General features: G+C 44.7%; 1 protein-coding gene across 1 annotated transcript in view; it reads right to left on the bottom strand.

The window, feature by feature from the left end:
- Positions 1-7,109: 7,109 nt before the first annotated feature.
- SPTBN1 (spectrin beta, non-erythrocytic 1) overlaps positions 7,110-18,675 on the bottom strand; it is a 143,605-nt gene continuing 132,039 nt past the window's right edge. Inside the window, exons 32-35 of the mRNA XM_044918587.1 lie at positions 16,931-17,169; positions 15,518-15,691; positions 9,395-9,437; positions 7,110-8,585 (exon numbers count right to left, since the gene is read on the bottom strand). Of these exons, the coding sequence (XP_044774522.1) occupies positions 8,367-8,585; positions 9,395-9,437; positions 15,518-15,691; positions 16,931-17,169 (675 nt within the window). The 3' untranslated portion in view covers positions 7,110-8,366. The remainder of the gene's footprint in view (positions 8,586-9,394; positions 9,438-15,517; positions 15,692-16,930; positions 17,170-18,675) is intronic.

Raw genomic sequence — 18,675 nt, forward strand, 5'->3', positions numbered from 1 at the left:
ACAAGCATCTACCTCACGACGTCATCGTGAGGTTCCATGAGTTGTCACAGGTGAAGTGCCAAGGGCAGCAGCTGACGCTTACAGTAAGAGCTCAGCAAGTGCAGGCTCTCAGTCACAGCCAGTGAAGAAATGGCATTCGTCCTGGTTGGGCCCCAAGGGCTAGGAAGACAGCCATGGGGTGGAACACAGGCCCTTCGTGGTCCCGGCTCCCAAGGATCTGAGATGCAAAGGGGAGCCATGTGGTTGTATTCCCACAGCTGGGTTGCTTCCCCAAGAGGCAACTGTGACAGAGAAGTGACGAAAATGCCAAGTGTCGCAATTAAAAAGATAACATAAGGACCGGTTCATCTTTGCAGACTGTTCTCCTATGGAATTTAAATCCTTTCCCCTCCTAACTGAGGAATTTCAAACATTCCACCTTCTCTCTTTTCCAGAGACCCAGGGAAGTGGTACCCACTTCCACCACACCCTCAATACCCCAGCAAATGGCTGGGACTGGAGCACCCCCAACTCAGTTACCTTGGCTTACCAACTCAGAGACCCTTGGCTTCTTAGCTCATGAACACTTCTTGGCTTCTCAGTTACCAACTCAGAGACCCTTGGCTTCTTAAGTCATGAACACTCTGGGTAATTTTACCTCCTGTCAATAAAGAGGACTTCGTAAGAAACAGTGCTGAGTGATAGGAGCTGTTCGTGGAAGGGAGGGCCACCCCGGGACATTGTGCACCCACATGGATTGTATCTTGGCCAAATGATGTTTCAGCCATTAACTCAGGCACTCAGACTCCCCAGATACATAATGAGCACCTTTTGGAGAATTGTACTTCAAAAGAAAAAAAAATTCAATTCCTTACACAAGTATTTGGTTAATTTATAGCATCCCATTAACTGCTTTGCTGCTGTGTCTAAAGCACCCCTCCAGTGACTGCTGGAGAAGGGAACCCTGCAGATAGTAGCAAGTGGGACCAGACCCCTATAGGCCCTTCCTACTCATTAACCAGCATCTGTTCTCTGAAGCCAGGTGCACCCCAAACAAGGACCTCGGAGGGAAAACCAGGAGCAGTATCAACACCGGCAGAGTCAGGGGCAACCTTGAATACATTTGCAAATGTGCTTTAAAATACAAAGAGTGGGGTGCCTGGGTGGCTCAGTTGGTTGGGTGTCTGACTGAATTTTGGCTCAGGTCATGATCTCGGGGTCCTGGGATCAGGCCCCATATTGGGCTCCGAGCTGTGTGTGCAGCCTGCTTAAGATTCTCTCTCTCCCCCCAAATAAAATAAATAAAATAAAATAAAAGGAAAGGAAATAAAATAAAACACAAAGAGCTTCAAACCTAACTTGAAGATGTCCTTCTAGAACCACCATTTCTCCTTTTCAGAGAAAAAGTGGCCACCCCTTTTGGAGCCAACACTTTCATGTGGAGATATGCAGCATTTGGGGAGCTGGGCAGAAGGGGGGCCCCATCAAACCCACCACTCTACCTCACCCAAGCCACCCTTTGATGTTATTTTTTGACATGTTTTTCTTAATATGTTGTGAGGGACACTGAGGGCCCAACTACCTGTGTCCCTTCTCTAATGACCTGTGGTTTGGATAGACCAGGAGGGCACCCTGGTTGCCTGAAGTGAGTTCTCTTGTGGGAGATGTGGTTCAGGGATGGATGCAAAACCTAAATCAATCCATTCAGAGTGAAACTTGGGGCTCTGTTCTGTTTGGGAGAAGAGGAGCCTCTTCCCTCCTCTTAGACGTGAACAAGGTGGTGACCCTGGAGTGCCAGCAGCTGCCTCCACCAGGAGGGAAACCAGCCTGAGGCCAAAAGCGATGCAAGCAGGAGTGTGAGTCTGAGAGAGTACGGATATACCGATCCGCAGTCCTGATAAGATCCAGAACTTGGGCAGCACATCCACCTTTCAGCCAGCCCTACCTTGGGACACATTCCCTGGTATTTACACCATTGTGGGTGTGGATTTTCTGTCACGGAACTGTGAAACACTCTAATAAAATCATCTTTAGAAAAAAAAAAAAAAAGATTCAGAGCAGCCTTCTGCGGGCAGCACAGCGCGAGAGGGGGAACTCATTTTTGGAGCGCAGGGGCCTGCCCGTCATCCCTTCAATCTCAGGCTAAGAAGAGCCGGGCTCAGACGAAGCGGACGGTGCGGAGGGTAGCCTAGTGTACGCTCCGCAAGGGCTGCTCCCCAGCGCGGCTGGCACTTAGTAGGAGCTTTGCAAAGGCGACGAGGGCGCAATACTTGGCGTTTGGCTGCACTGCGAAGGCGTCAGGGTTCCAGCGTGTCCGGGCTCGGAGCCCACGCTCCTTCCCCGGGAGAGCAGAGACCAGGCAAGCCGGATGAAGCAGTCAGATCACAGGCGCCCAGGAAGGACGGGGGCGGAGGTGCGACAGCCGCGGAACAGAGGGCAGCAGGAAAGGGCCGGCCGCTATGGCGGCGACGCTGGCTCGCATGCACGCCCTTTCCGGCCATTGTCACTAAGACTGCCGGACCTTTCCCTGAGAGGGAGGCCCCGGACAGGAGACGAAAACCTTGAGAGACTGTCTCCTTCACCAAACCGAAGCTTGAACAGCAAATTGGAAACAATTCGCGGTGACCAGGAAACTAAAATGGCGACTGGAAACGGAGTGGGTTCTCCAGGGGAAAATGCAGTGAGCCAGGCTTGCTTCGGGCTCCGGGGGACAGAAAGCTCCCAGGTTCCAGCCCACGCCCGGACTCCGGAATGCAGGATGCCCCACCCCGCGGAGAAAGTCCCGGCGGGCTGATCCAAGAGAAAATGCTCTCTCCCTTCCAAGAGTCCGTTTCAGGAACCCCCGCTGCTCTTCCGCCTCCTCCAGCCCCATTCCAGACACAATGGGTCCCCCAAGCAGATAAACAGCCAAAGGGACGCGTGAAGGCCAAGTGGAAACTGGCGCAAGCCGACACAACTCTCGGGGCCCTGACGCGGCAGCCGTCTAGGCCTCGGACAGAGAGAACCGGGCTCCTCGCGGCCCCGACGCAGGCCTGTGGGGGCAGGGCGGCCGGGGGACGGCCGGACGGGACAGCCCAGGCCTCCGCTTCGTGTGTGCGGCCGACCCGCACCAGGAAAACAAAGCCCTGAGAGCTGCCAGCCAGGGCAGCTGGGATCACTAACCCCATGTGCCCCCAGAACCCCGGGCATTCCTGAGAAGTGTCTTCTAAGCTCCCCTGCAGAGCCAAAGATGAGGCCCTTGAATTGTACCACAGACTTCTGTGCACTCTCACTGCCTCTTCCCAAGTGAGCCCGCTTCGCGGGAGGCTCAGGCGGCTGGGGCTTCCCCAGCCCAGTGAGCCTTCCCCGAACAGCACGGAAGAGAAGCATACAGACGCATCTCAGCCCTCCCGACCCCCACTTTAAACCGGCGGGAGAGGGGGCCCCTCCAGTTCCACTTCCTGAATCCCTTCTTGCGGGAGAAGGCTGATCTTGTACAAAAAAGCATGCAAAGCTCCAAACAGGAGGTAACATTCTTTCTCACAGTCAAGCCAGTTGGATTTTTTTTTTTTTTACTTGAAAAACTCCTTTTTCTAGGGTAGCCTGTGTTATGCTGGGTCTACATACCTTGAAAAACTCCGGACTCGCATTTATGTCTCCCTCGGGAAATCTTGATTCAGTCCTGAAAGCGACGAGAGAGCACTTCACTTTAAGTGCTTGACTCAGAGAACTGGCCAAAAATAAGGGGAGGTGAGGGTGGCAAGAAGGGGAAACGCACTTAGAACCAGAGACACACACCAAGGCAGCGGGCTCCAGACAACCAAGCGTGGAGGCGCGTAGGAACACCCGCGTACGGAGAGCGGCGAGCACTCATTCAGTGACTGGTAGAAGACTCGTGCGGGTTTAGAGGGAGAGCGCAGAATGAGAATTGTGTGCCCAGACATTGTGGATAGAAACGACCTAACGGCGGGGATGAGGGGCGCCGGTGGTACGGAGAGAGCACATGCAAAATGTTTTTAAAAACTGTTCTCCACATTCCTGGGCATTTTTTTTTCCCCAGAGAGATTAAGATTTTTGTCCACACCAAAAGCCCCATATAAATGGTTATTGCAGCTCTACTCATAATAGCCCCCACCTGGAAGCTACCCCAGTGTCCTTCAGTAAGTGAATGCACAAACTGGTACATCCACACCATGGACTACTGACACAACAGATCGGACTAGTGATACCCACAATAACCTGGAAGAATCTCCAGAGAATTATGCTGAGTGGAAAAAGAAACCAATCCTAAATGGTTACATCCTGTGTGATTCCAGGTGTACATTTCTGGAATGACAAATGTTTCACCTCACAGACTGGTGGTTGCTGGGAAGGTCTGGCGGTAACAGGCAGCAGGAGGGATCCTGCTGCTATGGAAACGTTGAGTCTTGGTCAATGTCAATACTCTGGATGTGACACTGTACTCCAGTTCTGCACGATGTTACCACTGGGGAACACAGCTAAAGGGTACCGAATTATTTTACAACCACATGTGAATCAATCCACAGTTATTACAATGTAAAAAAGTTTGACCAAAAACAAAACAAAAAAAACCCCACCCCAAAACCGTTCGAATTGTATTGGTGGTGGTATTAGTATCGCTATTCTGAGTTTATGTGTATAATAAGGCACAGGAGTTACTATACAATGTTCTATTTCTATGCCCCCTCATCTTTGAGTGCTGATTCTGAGTGGAAAAGATTATGACATAATATAGGAAATGTTAAGTAAAAAAACCCTGCAATCCTGAATTGCACTATGAATTCATGGATTATTTTTTTTTTTAAAGATTTTATTTATTTATTTGACAGAGAGCACAAGTAGGCAGAGTGGCAGGCAGAGGGAGAAGCAGGCTCTCCGCTGAGCAGGGAGCTGGACGTGGGGCTTGATCCCAGGACCCCAAGATCATGACCTGAACCGAAGGCAGCCACTTAACTGACTGAGCCACTCAGGCGCCCCATGAATTATTTTTACCTACTGATATGCGTAGAAAAAAGACCAACTCAGTAGCAATGAGCATTTCTGAGACATAAATTATGGTTTTGAAATATAATTTTCCACTAAAAGAAACAGGGTTTCTTAGAGACTTCTGATTGCAGGTCTTGGGGCAAGATATGTACTGAATGAGCCTGGGACAGCTTGTCATGCCAGAGAGGGAGGAAAGTATCAATGATTATTAGGATTCTACCAGAAGGACTCAGAAGCCAACTTGAACGGACTTATACCAGCTAAAGATGGGGCATCTTTAAGCTTCAAGAAGGATAATTTCATTGATGGTTAGCGTTGGGAAGTGGAAAGTGAAAGGTTTCTGTAGGACTCTCAATGGTGAGAGAAATATTGAACTTTGATGGACAGTTTTGTTTTTTTTTTTTAATGGCTTTTTGGGTATGGGTCACGCTTAGGAAAGTCAGTTTAAATAATGGGAAAGACTCAAGTTTTTATCCTACCTTTCCTGCATGAATTCTACCACTAGACCAAGGAAAGTATTTAAGTATTCCAACTGAAAAATGAAAATATATCCAGAGGTAAGTACCATAGGACCCTCCATACACAACTAATCCTAACAGTGCCAAACACTTGGTGGTAACAATGTGTCCTCCACCCAGTCTGATACACTCTATTTCAACCACTGAAGATGACATGAGCTGGAAGGCCCATCATCACTCCAAGTACCTCCAAGAAAACACAACCCTGAGGTGCCATCAACTGAGGATGCATTCCAACTTCAGTTGATGTTCAAGTGAGACAAGTGTCCTTTAATTAGTCAATACTCATTTCTATTTCCTGACAATTTTACTGCTCACTTCTCAGATGTACAGAGGGCAGTATTTATTATCACCCATCCTAATCATTGAAAATTAAAATAGCACACTATAGCAATAAAAATAAATGTGCACAATCCTCAAAATACAGTGTATAGGATTTTTTTTAAACCCTTATTTACCATGATAGGATTGACAGTCCTGATCCTCTATGGCCTGTAGCTTCCTCCAGTGAACATGTCTTGTTGGGATTTTCTGATCGCACTTGCTGCCATCAGCCCGACGACCCCACAGAAGCCAGTCTTCTGCTGTGGCTTTTCTTCCACTGCCCGTCATCTTCCCCTTTCAGGTTGCAGTGGATCCTCAGCAAGTGCAGTAAGGAGAGCAAGTGCCCCCAAACCCAAGTTGCAGAGTCAGGGAATCTGTGAGCCTCTGGAAATATTTGCAAAATAGTCCATGCATATGTACTTTTTTATGGGATTCTGGAATTGCTGGTTATTTTCCTTTTGAGCATGTCTTGCCTGCCATCTGGCTGGCTTTGTCGAGTAGGCTGTTGTCAATCGTGGTTATTTTCCAAGATGCTTTTTCTTAATGAAACATTTTGGTGAGAGGATCATCTGTTGAGACGTGATTCCAATCTTATGGAAGGCAAGAAAGGGCAAGGGCACACGAAGATAAATGGCCTTGGGTGCATGAGAGAGGAAAGGGTGAGAGATGGCAAGGTCTGTTTCTGGGGTTACAGAAATCTCCAATGCCAGTCAACTGTGGAGCCCAGGACTGACATCGCATTAGGCATGGGCCTCTGTGGAACAGCTTACTGAAAACCCGTAATACTAGCATCCCGTGCTGCTCTGTGTAAGAAAACATGCAAATGGTCTGGAGTCAATGTACCCAGATAAAAAAGGGACAAGTATAACATGCATATCTAACCTGTGATCCTATGCTGATATTGCTGAATGGGCTCATGGGCCAAATCTGGCCTGTCGTCTGTTTTTTGTATGATCTCTATACAACAGATTTTATATATTTTTTTTTAAATTAGAATATTATACAGCATGTCAAGATTACATAAAATTCCTGTGTCCATAAAGTTTTACTAGAACACAGTCATGCCCCTTCCTTCACCTATCATCAATGGCTGCCTCTGTATTCCACGATAAGCAGCTTCCACAGAGTCTAGCCCACAAAGCCTAAAATATTTGCCGTCTGTGGCCCTTTACAGAAAAAGTTTGCCAACACCTTCCTCAGAACTCAGGTTTAGCAAGTTCTCTGTTAACTTTTTCATAAATAAAAGATAAAATCTGGATGCGTAGCTGCAAAACATCTCGTATTTATTGTTCTGTTTGCTGTAGTTTTCAAAGCTGGTGCACCACACACACACGTAAGAACTTTTACAAAACAGGAACCCGGATGGCTGGTCTAATGTTTCCCATTTGCTATCTCTGGCTTTGCAGTTTCCCTACATGGCATGCACGCGGGACAGAAAAGACAACAATTACCCGCCGTGCTAGATTTAAAAGCATTTAATGACATAGCATATATTTAACAGGGCAGAAGTTGAGAGGTACAGGTCATACGACTGAGCGCCAGGCCTGAGCGATCACCTCCCTGCTCAGGCCCAGCCTCTGGAGTTCATTCCTATCGATGCCATTTTGATTGTGCAGTAAGATGAAAATTTGTCATTACAATCGTTACAGTGACAAAGAAATGCACACTATGTATCAAATAGCAAGGTAATGAAGCAAATTATAACAGTGTGGCAACGCACGAGCAAGTAACCATTAGAGTAACATTACTTTGTCCAGTAAATGCTTCAGTTCCACTTGTAACACTTACCAATGATTTAAAGGGTTTTATTATACATCTAGTTTTATTATACTTTGTACTAGAATTATCTCAAACATACAATATAATGTATTTCGGCAAAAAAAAAAAATTGAAATTACAGATTATTTAAAACAGTATCCATTTTCTATTCCTTCTCGTATACCGGTATACCGACATTCTGAACTGTCCTTGCAGGTGATGCAGAAAAGCTGCATGTCAGGTGTTAGTAAGTGATGCCAGATACAAACAGTTTGGTCTGTAGATTTAACATGGAGCTGCACTGTGGTGGCAGCGAGATCATAATACACGATCTGTTTAATCAAGGTTAGACCCCTCATGGGCGCTTCTAATAGTTGAGACTCAAGGTAACCACTGGAAATAAATGGAAGAGAATGGTGTCAGGAAATTGGTACATTTTGTCTCTAGTGAGCACAGGAAATATTGTTTAAGCACCGCTGCCTTGCATACCAACAGCACTAGAGGCAGGTTATTTCCAACGCAGCCTCACAAAATTGAGGAACAGTTTAAATATTGAGATCTAATCTATATAATTTCATTAAAAAAAATCTGGTCTTCCCTCTGCACCTCAAACTTTTGTAACTTGGAGATAAAGTATTTAGGTGTATTTCCCCCACCCCCCCAGAAATGCTCTATAAATTAAAAAAAAAATCAACCACATTGAAGAACATTAGGCACAGAGAATAATGTGTTGGTTCTGAGCTTGCATGCTGGAGTTTCACTGAAAACGTAAGAGAAGGGCAGGAGGTGAAGGAAAGGAGTTCATTTCTTTTTGCCAAAAATGCTGAACCGCTTCTCCTTGTCTTTCTCTTTGTCTTTCTCCCGCTTGCCAGGGCTAGACTCGCTGGTGATGGTGACGACGCTGGTGGGCAAGGTCTGTGCCCGGCTGGATGCTGGCGTGCTCTGCGTGCTGGCGGACACCTCATGTTTATCAGAGGAGATGGCAGAGGAGATGGCCTGGATCCATGTGTTCATTTCCTCCTGGACAAAGGACCACAGGTGAGACTCAGCCAAGAGGGATGGGCTCAAAACACCTTCACTTCACCTGCCCAAACATGTGCCTCCGTTGGTCGGAAGGCTTGGGAACAGTGCATCTAGCCCACGGGAGCATCTGGCTGAGAGGCAAGCAGTTCCCAAATGACCCTTAGCAGAGTGAACATGGTTCAACTCTCACGAGAATTTGGTTTATAAGACCTGAAAGTCACCCATCTAGTATGTGGTCCTACAAACTTGGAAGAATGAGAAGACTGGTTTCCATTGGTGGGATGCACCCTTTTCTTTCACTTTTCTTAAAAAATTGAAGTATATTTGACATATAACCCTGCATGAATTTAGTAGAAGTTGGTTTTTCAAATCTAAAGCACTACACACATTGCTTTCTCATCAGAAGACCCTCTCTCCCTGCAAGAAGTACAACCATGAAATGGTTGCTTGAAGGCAGTGGAGTGCCGCAGGGAGGCCCCTGACTGGACTTCAGGATCCACATCCTGTCCCAGGACCACCCCACTGTGCCTCATCCACTGCGAGGGGTGCGCAAGTTTTCCTCCATCAACTTCAGGGTCCTTGCACTAGCCCTCCTAACACAGCAGGGAGACAGTAAGATGCCATTCTGCCTCTTAGCGATATAAGGAGAACTGAACGCCTTCCAGTTGTTAGTGACTGAGGAGACCAGATACGAGAAGCCATGACTGATGATTACTTATATATGAAACACTGTAAATAAAGCTTATTGTGCCAATAAATATTTGCAAAAGCCCAAGTATTGAGAGAAATGAATCTTAAAAACTTACATCATCTTTGGCTTGGAAGAGGTACTCATTGCCATCATTTAGTCTGTAAGTTGAAGGAAGAAAGTCAGTCACAATTTGACTTAGGAAGAAACAAAACCCTCAAATTCCCAAAACCTATGAGGGACATAAGCAGGCCAGGGGAATCCTACCAGAAATGCCCGTCAGAGCTCTGCATACATCACCAGCTTTGCCCAGGACCCACAAAGGCCCAATATATATTCTTGGGCCAGTATAATATACACAAAAACTTAATGTTTCAATCCACTGGAAGGATCAAAATGTCCCAAACATATCAACATCTGGCTTTGCTGTGGCAAAGGCCACTTGAATGTCTAATCAATGCTCTAAACTGAATTCAAGATATAATGCTTTAAAAATGATGAGTCCTGGGGTGCCTGGGTGGATTAGTTGGTTAAGCATCTGCCTTTGGCGCAGGTCATGATCCCAGGGTTGTGGGACCAACCCCCATGTCGGACTTCCTGCTCAGCAGAAGTCTGTTTCTCCCTCTCCTGCTCCCCCTGCTTGTATGCTGTCAAATAAACAAACAAAATCTTAAAAAAAAAAAATGATGAGTCTTCAGGTCATTATCCCAGGGTCCTGGATCAGCAGGGAGTCTGCTTGTCCCTCTCCCTCTGCCCCTCCTCCCCCTCCCACACTGTGCTCTCTCAAATAAAATCTTTAAAAAAATAAAACATTAAAAATAAAAATTATGAGTCTTTTCACTACATAATCATTAAGGGAACAATCTGACATGAAGATGTAACAACTGTAAATACTTATGCACCCACATGGCAGCGCCCAAATACATAAAGCAGTATATAAAGGAAGTAATCAATAGTAATACAGTAATAGATCATCCAAACAAAAAATCAACAAGGAAACTGGTTTTGATGACACATTAGACCAGATGGATCTAACAGATATATTCAGAACATTCCATCCTGAAACAATGGAATGCACATTCTTTTCAAGTGCACATGAACACTCTCCAGGAAAGATCACATATTAGGCCACAAAACAAGTCTCAACAAATTAAAAAAGATCAAAGTCGTATCATGCATGATTTCTGACTACAATGCTATGAAACTAGAAATCAACCTAAGAAAAAATCTAGAAAGAACACAAATACATGGAGATTAAATAACATGCTACTAAACAATGAATGGGTCAAACAAGAAATCAAAGAGGAAATCAAAACATCCAGGAAGACAAATGAAAATGAAAAAACAAAGTCTAAAAACTATGAGACACTAAGAGGGAAGTTTATAGCAAAACAGGACTACCTCAAAAATCAAGAAAAATCTCAAATAAACAACCTAACCTTACACCTAAAAGACTGAGAAAAAGAACAAACAAAACCCTAAACCAGTAGAAGGAAGGAAAAAAAGATTAAAGAAGAAAAAAAAGAAAAAAAAATAAAGAAATAATGTAACAGATCAATGAAACCAGAAGCTGGTTTCTCATAAAGATCAACAAAACTGATAAACCTTTAGCCAGATGCTTTAAAAAAAAAAAAAATCAAATAAAAAAATCAGAAAAGAAAGATGAGAAATAACTGATGCCACAGAAAAAGGATTTTAAGAGAATATTATGAAAACTTACATGCCAACAAATTGGACAAGCTAGAAGAAATGGACAAATTCCTAGAAGCACATAACCTTCTAAAACTGAATCAGAAGAAATAGAAAATTTGAACAGACTGATTACCAGCAAAGAAACTGAGTCAGTAATCAAAAAACTCCCCAAAACAGAAGGCCAGGACCAGGTGACTTCACAGGTAAATTTGACCAACACTTAAAGAAGAGTTAATACTTCTTCTTCTCAAACTATTTCCAAAAATAAAAGAGGAAGGAAAGTTTCCAAATTCATCCTGTGAAGCCAGCATGATCCTGATACCAAAACCAGATCAAGACACTACAAAAAAAGAGAACTCAGGACAACACCTCTGATGAACACAGATGCAAAAAAACTCAACAAAATACTAGCAAACCAAATCTACAATACATTATAAAAACCACCATGACCAAGTGAGATTTACTCCTGGGATGCAAGGGTTCAATATTCAAATCAATCAACGTGATACATCATATCAACAAGAGAAAGGACAAAAACTTTATGATCATTTCAATAGATGAGAAAAAACATTTGAAAAAGTACAGCCATCTGTCATGATAAAATCCCTCAATAAAATAGGTTTCGGGGCCCCCGCTGGCTCAGTCAGTGGAGTGTGTAACTCCTGAAATCAGGGTCATGAGTTCAAGCCCCTACTGGGGCCTACTTAAAAAAACAACACAACAAACAAAAGTAGGTTTAGAGGGAACATACATCAACACAATAAAGGCCATCTATGAAAACCCCACAGTTAACATCATCCTTAATGGGGAAAAACTGAGAGCTTTTTCCCCTACGGTCAGGAACAAGACGAGGATGTCTGCTCTTACTACAGCTATTCAATACAGAACTAGAAGTCCTAGCTATAGCAATCAGATAACAAAAAGAAATAAAAGACATCCAAATTGATAAGGAATAAGTAAAACGGTCACTATCTGCAGATGACATGATGCTACATATATAGAAAACAATAAGGTCTCCACCAAATAATTACTAGAGCTGATAAATGAGTTCACTAAGGTTCAAGATACAAAAACCAATATAAAGAAATATGTTGCATTTCTATACAGGAATAATGAAGCAGCAGAAATAGAAATTAAGAAAACAGTCCCAGGATGCCTGATTGGCTGTCGGAAGAGCATGGGACTGTTGATCTTGGGGCCGTGGGTTCAAACCCCATGTTGGGGGTAGAGATTACTTAAAAATAAAATCTTAAAAAAAGAAGTCCCATTTACAATTACATCAAAAATAATAAAATAGCTAGAAATAAATTTAACCAAGGAGGTTAAAAGACTCTGAAAACTACAAAAGGCTGATGAAAGAAACTAAAGAGGACACAAACAAATGGAAAGATATTCCATGCTGATGGACTGGGGAAACAAATACTGTTAATGTCCATATAATGCAATCCCTATCAAAATACCAACAGCATTTTTCAAAGAACTAGAACAATCCTAAAATTTGTATGGAACGACAAAAGACCCTTAACAGCCAAGCAATCTTGAAAAAGAACAAGACAATGGGAGGTATCACAATTCCAGACTTCAAGTAATATTATAGAGCTGTAGTAATCAAAACAGTATGGTACGGGCACAAAAAGACTCACAGATCAATGGAATAGAACAGAAAACCCAGAAATAAATCCACAATTATATGGTCAATTAAACTTTGATAAGGGAGGCAAGAATATGCAATGGGGGAAAAAGTCTCTTCAAAAATGCTGTTGGGAAAACTGGACAACAATGTGCAAAAGAATGAAACTGGACCACTTTCGCAAACCATACACAAAAATAAACTCAAAATGAATTAAGGACCTCAATGAAACCAGTAAAACCAATGAAACCATAAAAATCCTAGAAGAGAACACAGGCAGTACTTTCTCTGATATTAGCTGTAGCAACATTTTTCTAGATACGTCTCCTGAAGCAAGGGAAAACAAAAGCAAAAACAAACTATTGGGATTACATCAAAATAAAAAGCTTCTGCACAGAAAAGGAAACAATGAACAAAACTAAAGGACAAACTCCTGAATGGGAGAAGATATTTGCAAATGACAAATCCCATAAGGGGTTCGTATCCAAATACATAAAGAAGTGGGGCGCCTAAGTGGTGCAGTCAGTTAAGCGTCTGACTCTTGGTTTCAGCTCAGGTCGAAATCTCAGGGTCGTTGAGATTGAGCCCACATCAGGGTCCACGCTCAGCCTGGAGTCAGCTTAAGAGTCTCTCTCTCCCTCTCTCTCTGCCCCTCCCGCTCGTGCTCTCTAACTCTCTAAAATAAATACATCTTTAAAAAAAATAAAGAACTTATACAACTCAATACCAAGAAACCCAAATAATCCAATTAAAAAAATAGGCAGAAGACATAAACAGACATTTGTCCAAAGAAGACACACGGAGATGGCCAACAGACACATGAAAAGATGCTCATCACCACTCACCACCAGGGAAATACAAATCAAAATTACAATGAGATGTCATTTCACACCTGTCAGAATGGCTAAAATCATAAACACAAGAAACAAAAAGTGTTGGTGAGGATGTGAAGAAAAAGGAACCCTTGTGCACTGTTGGTGGGAATGCAAACTGGTGCAGCCACTCTGGAAAACAGTATGGAGGTTTCCTCAAAAAATTAAAAACAGAATTACCACATGATCCAGTAATTCAACTACTGGGTATTCAACCAAAGAAAGAGAAAACATTAATTCAAAAACATCTATGCACACCTGTGTTCACTGCAACATTATTTACAAAAGCCACATTATGAAAGCAGCCCAAGTGTCCATCAACAGATGAACAGATAAAGATGTTGTATATATGTATTTACACACACACACACACACACACTGTAGTATTACTTAGCCATAAAAAAGAATGAAATCTTGGCATCTGCAACACCATGGATGCATCTACAAAATGCTAAGTGAAATTTAAGAAACAAAACAAATGAACAAAGAAAAGAGACAGACAAAAAACAGACTCTTAAGTATTGTTTGAGATGGGTGGATGGGTGAAATAGGTGAGGGGGATTAAGAGGACACTTATCGTGATGAGCACTGAGTCATGTATAGGATCATGGAATCACTATACTGTGTGCTGGGTAACTAATAAAACACTGTATGTTAATTATACTGCAATTAAAAAAAGTATGAGTCCTTTTGAAATTCTGCTACAGAGCCTTATATCCCCCACATTTACAAATACCAGAATTTTTAAATAGACATAGAGAAAAAGTCTCCTAGATTTCCCTTCTTACATGGTACGGAGTAAAAGAAACTGTCCCGCAAGGCCATCCCTAGGACGCTGGAGAGTCACTGGCTTGGGGGGCTACTCATTCACTTCACTGCGGTACAGAAGAAGCGGTGTTCCTGGTGGGGAGGAAGGTAAGTGCCCTCTGCCAGAACCCGGACCCTCTGAAGCTGCATGGAGGGAGAAGAAAGGAGGGAGGCAGCCGGGGAGCCAGGCTGTTTGCACCTTATTTCACGCAGTGTAAATGGCTCCAAGTCCTGAAGAGCCTGCCTCCGGTGCTCCTTGAAAGAGCTCAAAAAGTCACACCTTTTGAAACGCTCATTTGCAGTCCGTGGCCTAGTGCAACCGACAGGACACAAATGTCTAACTGAAGACCAAAGCTTTTCAGGTCCCAAAGCCACAGATCAAATTAGTTTTAAACTAATTAACATTCTAACCACGGACACATTTACTTTCTACATTTTTTTTTTTTTTTAAGATTTTATTTGTCAGAGAGAGAGAGCACAAGCAGAGGGAGTGGGAGAGGAAGAAGCAGGCCTCCCGCGGAGCAGGGAGCCCGATGCGGGACTCGATCCCAGGACCCTGGGATCATGACCTGAGCCGAAGGCAGACGCTTAACGACTGAGCCACCCAGGCGTCCCTACTTTCTATATTTTTCAAGATGAAACGGCTTTTCTGCCCATTTCTAAGTATAAGAACTTCTGAGCCTGGATCCACTCTGAGGGAGGTGTATGTGTTCTACAAGCCAGAGACATGTGGAACTAGATGGTTCCAGAAGCAGCTGGAACATCTGCTGGGCAAGCCAGGGGAGCAGAAAGACCCAGGTCCCACACATGCACTTCCTGTTTATCTCCATCCAGCTCCAGGATGACTCACTTGACCCAGCTCCACATAACTTGTGGGCAAAGAATAGCAACTCCTGGGTCTGGATAAGCTGCAAAAATGGGTAAACTATTTTTCTACGTTTCCCTTAAAATGTGAACAGCTCACCTTGTCTTAAGGAATAGTAAGTTCCAGCTTATCAAAACAAAAGCTCATTTCTTCAAGGCTGAGCTGTGCCATGAACCACAGGGAGACTGGTGACTGGCCACAGTCCCTAAAGATCCTAACCGAGACATGGGACAAACCACACAAGTTTCATTGGTGATTTTTTTTTTAAATGGCAGAGAGGAAGAACCGACTGATCACAGTACCTGCCTGGGAAAACCAACCCCAAGAGTGAAAATACACCTACTCTCCGCAACCAAGAAACGGGGCCCCTCTCACCTCAGCTTGAACACGTGTTTCTTCTTCTTGTAATCAAGGGCCACTTCACAGATGGCTTCTTTCAAACTCACAGGGACCTCGCTGTGGTAGGGGATTCCAGAGGCAGCCGTCTTTGCATCTTTGTAGAAACCCATTTCTTGGTTATTTATGACACAATAAACATTGTGCCAGGACCTGAGCAGTAAAGAAAGGAATGTCAGGGTTCTAGACCACACTCCTGTAAAGAATTAAGGATGTGATTAATATGCAAACGATCCACACACCATGTGGTGTGACCCCTTGTTAAAAGCCTTTCCTAAATTCTGCTAGAACTAAACAAAAAAACAAAATTCCTCCACAGACTGCTGGGACAGTGTCCACATTCATCCAGTGGCAGGTGATTGAGGGCAGGTGATGCTCTGAGTTTGGGGAAAAACATGCTGCCCTCTTCTATTACATAAAGGTACTCCTGGCTCTGACGGGAAAGATTTTTATTGGGGTTGGTTCTCTTTGCTGTAGTACCCTCTTGTGGTAATGCCGTACAGGGCAGACTCATCTGAAACATGCCTGTCCTGAAACACCTAACTCTTCCACCTCAGTTTTAATCCTGATGGGGCTTGGCAACCTGACAGGGAGGCAGATCCAGGGCCATTAGCACTGGTAGTACCTCCGGATGAATCAGAAAAAAGACAGCCTTTCCCCCATGATATGGCAAACTGTCATGATATACTGATTTTTATCAGAAGACACTGTACTGCCACCTACCTAGATTAACATAAAAATTTATGTTGTACTCAATGTGGGTGGCAGCTCTGAGATGGGGATTTCCTGGTCTAATGTACAACCTGTACAACTGTACATGGTGGTCCCAGGCAAAAGGGATCATTAGTTAAGCACACTGGCTTTGGAATCAGGTAAGAATTTCACCCGGGCTTTGCCATATACCATGTTTCTGAAGAGTGAGTTTTTTTCACCACACAGGGCCACCATTTCCTCATTTATAAAAGAGATTATTAATAAAAGTAGGGCCTATTGGGAGGCAGTGAAATAAACACAGATATGGAGATAAGGCCGGGGAAATGAATGTCTTAAAAAAAAAAAAAAAATGACACAAGGAAGAACACTTCACTTTAGGGAAATTCTCCAACCTCTGCCTAGCACATTTCTTCTCAGGAAGAATTACTAAGTCCCCCTTTTGCTATTCCCATCCACGCTTAATTAACCTTCCTTCTCTCAGTGAATCAAAAGCACTCCCCTCCCACTTTCCAATGTCAGTCCCAAGAAAAAAGTGACGCCCAGGAAGCTAAGAACAAATGGATTTCACCAGCGCCCACTCCCCGGCTTTCCAAGCAGCAAGCGGGTGCTCCGACCTTGAACGGGCTGGGCTGACTTCCCATCTCCTGAGGCGATGGCCTCAGCCTTCGCTGCTCTCACCTGCTCGAGGCTTTCTTATTGTGAGCCTCCCACTCGTGCTTCCGATTCAGGAAGCCTTCCATCTGGGCCGAAGGCGTCTCCTGGGTTCTGGCCGGCAAGGTGGCAGCACTCTGGGCCGGGAGGGCGGCCTTGGCTTTGCGGTCCGAGGTGGGGGAGGGGATGGGGCTGGACTCCTTTGAGCTTGTTCTCTGCTCGGCGGCGCCGTTGACCATTTCACTTGTGTCCACCGTTTCTGCCATCTAGGGACAGTGGAGAGGCCATTCAGCGAACCCTGTGAGCCACAGGGGTGACCACATACGCTCTGACTCGCACACGTGGCTGTGTATAAATGCCGGGCACAGATGGAGGCAGTACAGTAAAACCATTGCAACATCCCACAAAGCCAGCGGGACACCAAGGACATTAGAAGGTGGGGAGGGATTAATGCCCGCCCGCTTATGGGGAAGGGAGAAAAGCGAAATGCCAGGATGAGTTTTACTGCACTCTGTTCCTCGGATCAATCCGTTTTCTCTAATGTAACTCAGATCATTTCCTCTTAGGGTTACTTTAAAAACAAAAGGACGACAGGAACAATCACACGTATTAAATATGAGAGAGTGGACGTTATACAGCAGCCACCTTACAACCAAGGACGTCACCAGAAGAGCTGGAAGTTTAAGCGAAAGGGCATTCACAAACAGACCGACAGATGACTCTATCAGAACTACACAGCATTCCCCCAGAGTAAGACAAGGAAAGACCTCCGGTTTCTGAAAATGCTCTCCGGCTCTCCTCCCCCGCCCCTCAACACATCGTCATAAAACATGCAGAAATTAGGACGACAATCATGCATTTCACATCTACCATCCCAGTTAGACTTTGGAACTTAAGAGCTGGAAGGAATTGAGGCAAGTCAACAAACATCAATTTAACCACATCTGCCGGAGTTGTATCGTGAGTGGGTTGTAGTTGGGTGTTAAAGGAGCCGGAAAAGCCAATCACAGTCACTCAACACCACACGGCTATTTACCCCCAAACACAGACAGAACCAGGGCCTTCCCCATCACGTGTTGGTTGATCACGGTGCCTTGCTGCACTGAGACGAGAAAGCCCAGACACAGCCAGACTTCCCGCGGCTCTGACCGTCAGGCTGGAGACGTCTTCGGGAGCTGTTCCTTCCCAAGCTCATTTATATTGTGACCCTCGGGGCTTTTCGGCTTTGGAAATGCAGTAGGGTCTCGGCTCATTATCGCTTTCAGCCTGTGTACCATCAACTGTGTACCATTAACTGTCTCGGCCCTGGCTGATACACCCAGGGCGCGGGATTAGCAAGTTACTAAAGCTGGGTGTGGCTGACACTTTAGTGGGTTACAGACAACCTGCACCCCTCGTACACGGACAAACATGGAGGTGTCAATGGCAACGTTCATTAGATACGTCCCCCACCACTGCTGCCCAGAACCAAAATGACAAGTTAGCAGCAACAACTTCAACAGGAGAAATGGGAGAACAACCACCACTGCTTTGACACTCAGATATGTCAACTCTTGGGAAGAGGATCACTTGTTTAGGCCTTAGCTAAGTGGCGGGGTGGGAGTCACGAGCTTCTCTTCCATCTATACAGACTATCACTGTCAGCATCAGGGTTCAGGGTAAGACCAGAGGCTTTGCAATTTAAGGGTGTTTTTGACTGGAGCCCTTTACCCACACAGCAATGTGGGAAATGGGACTCTTAGGGCAAGGAAGGCTTGGGGGAGGAGGATGGA

The sequence above is a fragment of the Neomonachus schauinslandi genome, chromosome 10, assembly GCF_002201575.2.
Source record: "Neomonachus schauinslandi chromosome 10, ASM220157v2, whole genome shotgun sequence".
Classification (NCBI taxonomy): domain Eukaryota; kingdom Metazoa; phylum Chordata; class Mammalia; order Carnivora; family Phocidae; genus Neomonachus; species Neomonachus schauinslandi.